At 38.6% G+C, this 10,756-nt stretch overlaps 1 protein-coding gene across 1 annotated transcript; it reads right to left on the bottom strand.

Moving 5' to 3' along the window:
• Positions 1–453: 453 nt before the first annotated feature.
• LOC133857312 (uncharacterized) lies at positions 454–6,478 on the bottom strand. The gene is made up of 3 exons (XM_062292529.1): positions 6,140–6,478; positions 4,767–4,847; positions 454–1,012 (listed from the first exon to the last, which is right to left on the bottom strand). Exons 1-3 carry the CDS (start codon positions 6,296–6,298, stop codon positions 605–607), a joined length of 648 nt encoding a protein of 215 aa, XP_062148513.1. The 5' UTR covers positions 6,299–6,478; the 3' UTR covers positions 454–604.
• Between the last annotated feature and the right edge of the window lie 4,278 nt (positions 6,479–10,756).

The following is a 10,756-nucleotide window of genomic DNA, read 5'->3' on the forward strand; positions in this document are numbered from 1 at the left end:
AAAAGATATAATTGATATTTCATGGTAAGTGATGGGTATAACGTGTCCATTTCATTACGTAGGCTTTAATGACTAGTTGATATGGTAGAAAGCCCATCAGCAATTTAAATAGAAAAGCCAAAGGAAAAAGTGATTTTTAAAGTGACTAAAAGTCTAAAACCGTAGTATCTTTTTTCTCTTTTTTCCTAAAAAAAATACCTACATAGAAATTTTTAAACGTTTAATAACCTACCCAGAGACCAATTTTTTTATTCTCCCCTAATTCATGACTTCACATAAAGGAATAGTATCATTTTTTTTCCCCGCTCTTATTCACCTTTTTTTTTTTTTTTTTTTTTCTTTTTTTTAAGAAAGCTCCTATATTACACAATTACAAGTAGACATTATTGCTCTATTTCACTCATTATCATTGGCCCTATTTTCAGATCAAACTACTGACTGTTAACAGAAACATTCAATAAATAAAAATTGAAATTAGCTAGATTTGCAGTGATTACAATATCTCTGACCACACAATACATCTGACCAAACGGAAATTTCTGCAAGGAAATCATTTTATCCTTTCTTTTTTCTTTTTCTTTATTCCTTGCCCTCTTAAGTAATTTCAGTATGAAAATTCATGACCTGGAGTATCTGCATGCATATCCATGCAGTCATTGGAGCTTGGTGAGTTGGTATCCCGGTTTTGGAGATGAGTAGAGTTCATCTCATTATTCCGAGGTCCTGTTCCACATGCAATAGTATTATTTGAATGGTATCCATCTTGTGCTAAGTGATAGGACTGAATGCTCCGACGAATGGGGCTGGAGAGAGCATTTGAAAATACAGAATTCTTAACTTGATTATCAGATTGCCCGGAACGACCTCCCTGTGCAACGGTTGCTAGCCCGAACGTTCCAGAAGAGACAGGGCCACCCAAATTAGACAAGTGCATTGCATTTTGGGCGTGCTGGTTCTGAAACGGAACCCTAGGGGACAATGGGGGCTCATCTGCTCCATATTCAAGCTCATTCTGCAAAAATAAAAATAAAAAATCAAGAAGTCACTTCATTTAGCCATGGAGATCCAATCCTTTTTTGACTGCCCTGCATTTGGGAACACCCAGAAGCAGGGTCATCAAAGTAGTTAAGACTTACCTCGCTGAAAAACAAATAGAAATGTAACTGATATCACTTTTTGAAACCGTTTAAATAAATCCATAGTAATATGCAGTAAATCATTCAATATGGAATGGACCCTCTCGTATAATACACATGACATGATGGAAATACTTCTCTTTCCAAAGCATGTCCAGTGGGTCAGTTACAAAGTAATTTTGTAGACATGCATAGTTCCAATTACTTCACAAATATATCTCACAATCATTACGGTACATCCCAATTTATAATAATAATGGGCTCCATATCTCAAGATCATAAAAGTAAATGTATTCATGTCACTAAAAGTATATCTTTGAATGAAGATGATTATAATATCATCCGTTTAGGACAAGGATACCCTTTAAGAAAAACCAAGGATCTGAGCCAGCACACATTATCTGATGGATACAAGGTAGTCAATGCCAAAACACCGGCCTCCTGAAGACATGGCATAAGTGAGGAATAGCATCCACTTGTTTTTACCTCCTAAACACTTTAGATAGTCACATAGGCATTGCCAAGTGATGAAAAAGGAAAAAAGAAGGGGAGAAAGAAAGGAAGGAAGATAGTTTGTACAATTTCATTACAGTAGATTTTTCATCCTAAATTGGACAACTGAAAGTAATAGAAAACATACAGAATGTCTTCTTCGCAAGAAAAGATAATAGAATGACTTTATAAGATTATAAGATTATTGCCAAAGTCCATGCCAATAGGTTGAGAAGAGTGGTAAGAAAATTATTTCAAAGCCTTAGAATGTCTTTGTTAAAGGTAGGCAAATCCTTGATTCTATGTTCATAGCAAATCAACGTCTGGATTGTAGGATCAGATCTGGTGGACCAGGGATGCTTTGTGAAGACCTATAATCATGTCAATTGGGAGTTCTTACTTTATTTGTTGAGGAGGTGCAACCTTGAGGAGAAATGGTGCTCTTGGATAGCGCATTGTATCTCTTCAGTGCGCTTTTCCGTTTTGACGAATGGCAATCCGTCCGGCTTCTTCGGTAGCTCTCATGATTTGCGACAAAGAGATCCTTTGTTTCATTTTCTGTTTGTTATTTTCATGGAGGCCTTAAGTAAAATGCTTTCTGCAACTACTGATGGGGTTTTCTCACAGGCTTTTATGTGGGATCTAAGCACTCTGGTATGATTAACATATCACACCTGTTGTTTGCGAATGACACTTTGATTTTTTGTGGGGCCAATCCTAATCACCTTCGCTATCTGTGTGCTTTATTTTTATGTTTTGAAGCTGTCTCCCATTTGAAGATTAATCTGGCTACGTCGGAATTAGTTCCTATAGGTAATGTGGATGGGTTGGCTGGCCTATTGGGTTGCAAGGTTTCTTCTTTGCCTTTGAAGTATGTTGGTCTTCCGTTAAGGCCAAATCTATTTAAGACAATGTCACTTAAAAGATAAGAGCGTCGGTTGGCTAGTTGGAACATGATGCATTTGTCTAAGGGTGGCAGGGTTACCCTCATCAAGAGCACCCTATCCAATTTACCGACGTATTTCATGTCTCTTTTTCCCCTTCCTCTGGAGTTGCAAACCTCATAGAGAAGCTTCATTGAGATTTCTTATGGGGTGAGCTAGGTGAAGAGTAAATTTCACTCGGTTGGCTAGTCCAACGTTTACTCTCCGATCTCTAAGGGAGGCTTGGGGTTTCGAAACTTGTAGATGTTCAATCATGCTCTTTTGAGGAAATGGTTGTCGCTATGTGCATGAAAGAGAGGCTTGGTGAAGAGTTGTAGTGGATTCTAAATTTGGCAATTAGTGGGGTGGGTGGTGTTCTAATGAGCCTCCTAGGCCGTATGGGGTGGGGTATAGAAGAATACCAAGAGGGATTTGATGATGTTTTCTAGGCATGCCATATTTGAGATGGGAGATGGCTCTAAGATTATGTTTTGGTATGATGTATGGTGTATGGTGTGGGGAGAAGGCCCTTAAGAAAGCTTTTTGCATTTGCCTATTTATATAACAGATCGTATGGTGGGCCATAAATTGGGAGAATATGTACCTACTCTAAATTTCTAAGGACCTGCGAAAAATGATAATAGATCTCGTAGTTAAAAGTCGTTTATATTTAATAAAATATAAATTAAAAATAAAGTAAATATAGATGCTTATCATTCATTAGTAAGAGGTGACTAGATTTATATAGTATGTTTGTGTGAAGGATGCTTCCGTAGTAGTTCATTTAGAGCTTTCTATCGGTTCTCTTTAGTGGAATGTAAGCTTTATTAGAGCGACTCACTATTGGGAGGTGGATATCTTTGTTTCATTCTTCAATTTGTTGTATGGGAAGGCGAAGACAAGCTTTGGTGGCCCCTCCAAAAAAGGGTGTTTTCATTGTTAGCTCCTTCTACAGTGTTATTGTCTGTAATGATGGCATTCATTTTCCTTAGAAGAGCATTTGGCGGACTAAAGTTCCTTTGAGAGCGGCATTTTTTGCTTGGTCGGCAGCCTTTGGGAAGATCCTTACCATGGACAACCTTAGGAAGTGGCATGTCATTGTGGTTGATATGTGTTGTATGTACAAGTGGAATTGAGAGACCGTGACCCATTTTCTTCTCCATTGTGAGGTTGTTTGTTCCTTATGGAATGCTTTTTTCAGTCGTTTTGGGCGGTCTTGAGTTATGCCTAGATGAGTAGTTCACTTGTTGATGGACTGGTGATAGCACTCAGAGTGCTGCTATGTGGAAGACGGTGTCTTCTTGCCTTTTGTGATGTCTTTGGAGGAAAAGAACTAATATAAGTTTCGAGGACCGCGAGAGGACGTTGGTGAAGCTTAAATCCTTTTTCTTTAATACTCTTTATATTTGAGCAATTGCGTTTGCAGCTCCTTTGGTGCTTAGTTTTCTTGATTTCTTTGTTCTTTTTCTCCTTTTACCTATATGTTTCTCTTGTATACTTCCTGTATACCTGGGTTGCACTTTTCGCTTTTAATGATATTCTGATTATTTATAATAAATAAATAAAAAAGGATTGTATGGCTCAAACTAAGGACTTCTTTCCTTACCAAATTAAAATTTAAACCTTAGAATATTCCTGAAAAGTTCCTATAGTCCTTCAATGCAATTAATAAGCTTCATGAACATACATAAATTAAATAAAACAAACCACCAATTTATTATGTGAACCTATCCCAAGTCGTATTCGTATACTTCTAATTACACTTGTAATAATTCATTAAGATGATATAAATGAACTCCAATTGCCTTGATTTAAGTAAATAAAACCTGAAAGTGATGACAAACAGCCTTCCTCTCATTCTCATCAAACTCTCTGTCTTCCAACATGTAAATCCATCTCAAATTGGAATTACATATTGGAAGATAGACCAGATTGCTTGCTGCACACTGTTTACTTTTCTAAACAATCAGTCCAAGAGATTAGAAGTATATGGCAATATGACCACAATACCAACCACATAATAGCGAGGGTTTCTAATATGCAAAATGCAAACATTCCAGCAGTCCACAAGTAATGGAAAGTAAAACACAAGCTAGGGATATAACATTAGCACAAAAGTAATAATCATTAAGGAAGTTACACCACAAATATATAGAACCAGAAATTAGAGCAAGAGATAACAAAAGGACCACTAATTAATGGAAAGCTAAGAAACCTGCAAATAAGTGACTATATCCACCGTTGTCACTCTTGATCCTTCTTCTTGTTGTCTCAAAATCCATTGATATAGTTTATCCTGCAAGAAGAATTGGGGGGAGAGAGAAAGAGTTATACAAAGATATATACAAAGGCTACAAGAAAAGGGCAACGATTGACATCTGCTAAAACAGACAATAGACCTGAACATTTAAGGCCACGTGGCAAATTATTGACGTCGAGTAACGTCTGCTTTTTATCCATGATTGACCATTTATACAAGAATGAAGTCCCAAAAGAATAAAACCAATATAAGTTAACAGTGATAATTTGAAGAATAAGAGCCACATATCAAGCAGTGCAATTCAAAAGAAGTTAAAATAAATTAAACTGCATCTAAGGCTGGAATAAGCAAGGCCATATCATGCATTCACTCTTATATATCAACGGAACATAAATAGGTCTCAATAATATGGAAAACTATCCACAAGTAACAGAATCAAGCAAAGTAGCAAACCATGAAGCATCTGCAGTGAAAGCATAAAACAAAAAAACCACAATAACAAGAAGTTAACAACAGCACCTATTTCTTAAAGGTAATTTCAAAAGATGCACATGCACCATATGTGAATCTCCGTGTCATCACAAGAGCTGCAGGTGTTTAAACAGATTGAAACCACATGCTGCTCAGCTTTTATATTAAACTTTGGGTTACATCCTCAGTTAAAAAAGTCAAGTTTCTGCTGTTTCAGCTTAAAATACGGATATTCAGAAACAACCGAGATTTGATCCATCCCGGGCTTCTATATTTATATTAAAAGATGGAGTACTGCCACCAAATAAAGTTTTCAAACAATATTTATGGAAATCTGCTAAGTAGGATAACAACTCTTTTATAAGTTAACTTTCTGTATGACACAGAACCATTTCATGAAGAAGAGAAGACTTTCACCATGAAGCAAATACATGGGGCCAAATTGACGACCCAATAAGCAAAATATCAAATAGCTCCGCTTGGTCGGTAAGAAAATAAAGGAAAATTGTAAATAAAAATAAAAAATAAAAAAATAGTCCCAGTGCCTTCGTTATTTAAACTCAACAAAACATAAGCCAGATACAACAACGCCTGATGCAACTAGTCGCCATAGTTAAAACAAACCGAGAGCTCAAGAAAAAAATCCGGAATTCATGATTTTCTTCAATTTTCTCGGTGACCAAACAGATGTGATATGCCAAAGAGAATACTATTACAAAACAAACCATCAAACAAAGAAAGTAACCGCATCAGATCAAACCCCTGACATGTATAAACATATAAAAATAAAAGCAAAAATTTATAATAAAAATAAAACTAATTATTATGTAGGGAAACGAAAAGGAAGAGGACCAAACCAGCGCGTGACGTTCACCGGCTTGGAAGGAGAGGCGCTGGTGGTTCATGGTCTGGGTGTAGAGCTGGGAGAGGGAGTTGGCGGCGCTGCAGAAGGTCGTGTACATGCTACGATCCACCTCGTCCAGGCGCGTGGCGTCAGACTTTCTCTTCTTCGCCATGGTCGGTGATATTCTTTTTTGTTTTTCCTTCTTTTTTTCTTCCTGTTCTTTCTATTTTACCTGTAAAAATAGAAACAGATAGGGAGACGTTCGTTGTGTGAAGGCTTGGCGTACGGTTAAAGACAATGATGAGGGGGGTCTAAGAAGTTGTGGAAGACAAGTTGGGAGAGCAAAGAAATGGAAGTTGGGGGGGGCTCTCTCTCTTTGATTCTTTTGGCACGTGGATTCTTCTATTTTTTTTCGTTTTTGTGTTTTTTATTTTTTTTTTCCCTCTTGGGCCTGAAAGGCCCAGAATTAAACACTCAGGAACAACATCGAGCTGAAGCTCTAGCCCAATTAACATTAGCCCAGCCCAATTACTTCACCAATTTTTTTTTTTTTTTTTTTTTTCAACATGGGGAGGGGAAAATGGGAGATTATAACAGTTGAAAACATAAAAAAGAGAAGGCAGCCTAAACAACAGCTCCCAAAAAAACCTAAAATTGGTACATAAAATAAATAACCAAGTAACCAGCAGAAATTAATCAAATAAATGACTCGGTAAATTAAGGGAACAAGAGCGGCCACAAATGGTTGTTGACAAAGACAAAGCAAAGGGTTTCGAAAAGGGCAAACCTCCCCATACCTTGCAAGTAACACAACACCATAATAGGCATTGAAAGAGGTTGGATTGAAGTTACTAGGAAAAAAAAAGCCACACCACAACAAACAATCTCCAGCAAAAAATAAAACAACACGACAAGGAGACTAAAATCCACGAAGGACAATAATAAAAACTAAAATACAACATAAACATTCAAAAAAAAAAGAAAGTAAAACACTGCAGCAACAGCGACAGGGAGGCACGGGGAGAGTGCTGCTTCTAGGTGGGGCATGAAAAACACGAACCTGTGAGTGAAGACCACGCGTCAGCGTGTGGTGGTCGGATGGAGGCACGGAGGAGGTCATCGTGAAGCAACGTCGCCAAAGGAGATTTCAATGAGACGCATTGGTAGGCAGGACTAGCGGAGGATGACATATCAGGCTTTATAAAAAAACCAATCTATAAAAAACTTTAAAACCAAGGCTGTTAGGAAAATTATCTTCCCCTAGGCAAATGGGCCTATACCCGAATCAGGGTCCAGTTGATCTTACTGGCCCAACTTGACCCGCTCAGTCACTAAGGTTTAATAGGATCCTATAACATGTTGAAGGGTATATTGGGAACACATAGGATAAGATACATGATTCAAGTATCCTATGAAGAGTAAGTGTCCCACTCTCCCTCTATCTCATCCCACTAAAGGTTCCACTCAACCATGATATGAAAGTGGAACCATGCAGTTGAGAATTATATGCCTATAAATATGTTGTTACTTCAGATACAAAATAGACTCAATTATTTTAAGTACATGTCTCTCTCTAAAATCATAATCAATATTCTCTGACTCAAGCATCGGAGGGGGATTGTCGACACCCTCCGACGCAGTTATTTGTTATTTTTTAAGTCATGAAGAACAAGACAAATCATCAGGCAACACGTCACCATGCTGGAAATTGCATCAACAGTTTGGCGCCGTCTGTGGGAACGACAAATTGTATCTTACAAAAAAAAAAATCCACAATGGTGACTTGCAATCAGATCACAATTTTCATCAACAGAGGCAGATTTACGCAAATTTGTGCCTACATACAATAGATATGAACTAAACATAACAGATCTATGATGATCACAGTATCAAGACTATGTTTACAACTCCAACATGTGTTTCTCGGGAAGTATAGTAGCAGATCCGCATCCATCCGGAACAAATTTGCAGATCTATGCTCACGCTTCATGGATCGCGTTCAATTGACAGATTTGTGCTCAACTAGTACTAAATCAGTGCTCAGCTCCATTAAATATGAGATAAGTTTTCTGCATTCTCATATTATGAGATATCTTATTCAGATCTATATTTTTGGTAATCCCGATAGAGAAAAACAATTTATTGACAGTCAATCTCGAGAAAAAAGATAAAAGTTTCTCTGAGTAATTGCCACATGAATATTGGAGCAACCGTCATTTAACACTACTTGTAGGAGTCTGCAGTTAATGTCTAGTTTGCTTATCACAAGGAGGCTTGCTACATAGGGGACACTCATCCGTCCCCTGTGAGTCTCTTTTTAATAAAAAATATGTTTTTTTATTAAAAAGTTGACTCTGATGTGACATCATAGCCAACTTTTTAATAAAAAACATTTTTTTTTTATTATAAATGGGTGCTAGGGGACGGATGAGTGTCCCCCAGCAAGCATTTCCCTATCACAAGAGTTGTGCTTGAATATATATATATATAAATAAAAAAAGAAAGAAAAAAAAAAAAGAGTTGTGCTTGAATGGTTCATTACTGTTTGCAAGTTTTGTCTTTAAGCAAGAGATTCAGGCGGCCAAGTCTCAAAGGGAAAGTTGTGAGAAACACAAATATTGCTTTATTGAATTTTGTGCAACTTTTCTATGCATTTGTCAAAATGATGCTTCCTAACAGCACCATTATTTATACAAAATTATCTCTTTAACAATGGGCAAATTTAAATGTTATCTTCCTTTTACATGTGAGATCTATAATTAAAAAATATTGATAAGAGTAATTTACAAACACCCTTTAGTCTCTGTAATAATTTGACCTTGTGATCTGTTTAGAAAATTATAGTATGTTCATTGGCTTTATATCTATAGTTATCGAAGCCATTCTCTAAGAATTTTGCACATTGAATACGTACAAAACCCACCAACTCTCTTGCTTTTAAGCCCCAGGTTGTCAGAAGTATATATATATATATATATATATATATATATATATACACACATATAAAAGATTGATTTGTGCTCCTCTATGTTCAATACCTCTGACTCAGGACATTACTGGGGAGACTTTTCTCTCCCAATGTCGTCAAAAATATCAATTCACAAGGGGAAAAAAAAACCCAAGTCACATGATTTCATTCCGAGTGGTTGCCCATTCAGAGTGGCTTCATTATGATGGAATTTCTAAGCACCGATAACTTTGCCACTCCTAACTTCGGTTATCTTCACTGCTAAGGAATCCCCACTACATGAATCTGCAAAAGATGAGGAGACAGGAAAGAGCGAACGGGAGCACCCTAATTATCTGTGCCGGTCAACCGAAGAGGAGCATCTCTCTTAAAATAAGTTCAAAAAACGTGTGAGATAAAACAAGAAGCTGGGCCTAACAAACGAGAGCTCACCTTTCGTGTGGGTCCTTCTGCACTCTCTTTGGGCATGAGTATCCCTTGTTCTGGAAAGGACTGAGCGATGAAATTAGAAGATCGAGAGGCATGGAAGCCACGGCACTAGCAGCACGTGCTAGGCCAAGGAGTTCTGGTGGCAAGCTACAGATTGTGCTAAGCCACGTACATCACTTGCCGAGAAGAGCCATTATGTGGTCCTTGTTAGGCTACATCATTCAACTTGCAGAAACCAAGATCAATGCTAGAGCCACCGACAAGAACAAAAAGTGTTACTGGGGAAGATTCGAACTACGTTACTTTGCGGTCTTCTCCACGAGCTTTGTAAGTTGCGGGAAAAGACCGAGAGATCCACAAAAATGGGGTCCGGATAAAACCAGATTTGAGCGTGAAGATTGGTCCAACTGTTTCAGCGTGAAGCGGCCATTCCACCTCGGTCGAATTGAACGAATTGATAAGCCAAATTCAAACTGCTTACCGAGACCTCTCTTCAATCAACATGATACCGAGCACCCCTAAAAAAAAAAATGGAGTCCATGGTCAAGCCCAAAGTGCAGCAACGCAGACGCCCAGTACTGTCAAAAACACGCTCTCATCTTTGCAGTCCAAAACCAACTATCCGCGCGGTTTCTGCATGGGGCTGTGACATGCGGAGACAATCAGAGAAGCTAGAAGAGCCGAGTCAGAGACGTCAACAACCTAGGGGCCACCATCGGGTCCAAACTCAACTGGGAGCTCCAAGGTCCCATCCTCATCCGGACCACAGAATGATCTTTCTTTTGATTTTAAAGATCAAGAACTGAAGAAGCGAGACCAGTGGATGATTTGTGTGGTGTCGTCGCCATCGCCAATATCAACAAGCTCCAAAACATTCTAGCGCTGGTACAAGGCTAGCTATCCCAGATTTAGCTGCCGCCGAGGTGGAATCCATAGCAGCGACAAGTCCAACATGCTTGAGGCGTTGGTGGACCGTGACACGTGCACCCGCCACGGCTCCAGCAACCAGCATCGCACAACCATTGACTGCGTGGCTGACTAGAAACTTTTGCCCCTCGAAGCTCTGTCACGAGCGTCGAGGCAACACAAAGTGGAGCAGCTATAGCATCTCGGTTTTCACCGAGGGTCATCGTCCGGCAATCACATCCTTCAGACATGGTTACAAATGCCACCGACCAACGCGGTACAAGGAAGGTTACCTCTATCCGACCTCTTCACCGATCAATGACTCAC

This window comes from Alnus glutinosa, chromosome 14 (assembly GCF_958979055.1).
Source record: "Alnus glutinosa chromosome 14, dhAlnGlut1.1, whole genome shotgun sequence".
NCBI lineage: Eukaryota > Viridiplantae > Streptophyta > Magnoliopsida > Fagales > Betulaceae > Alnus > Alnus glutinosa.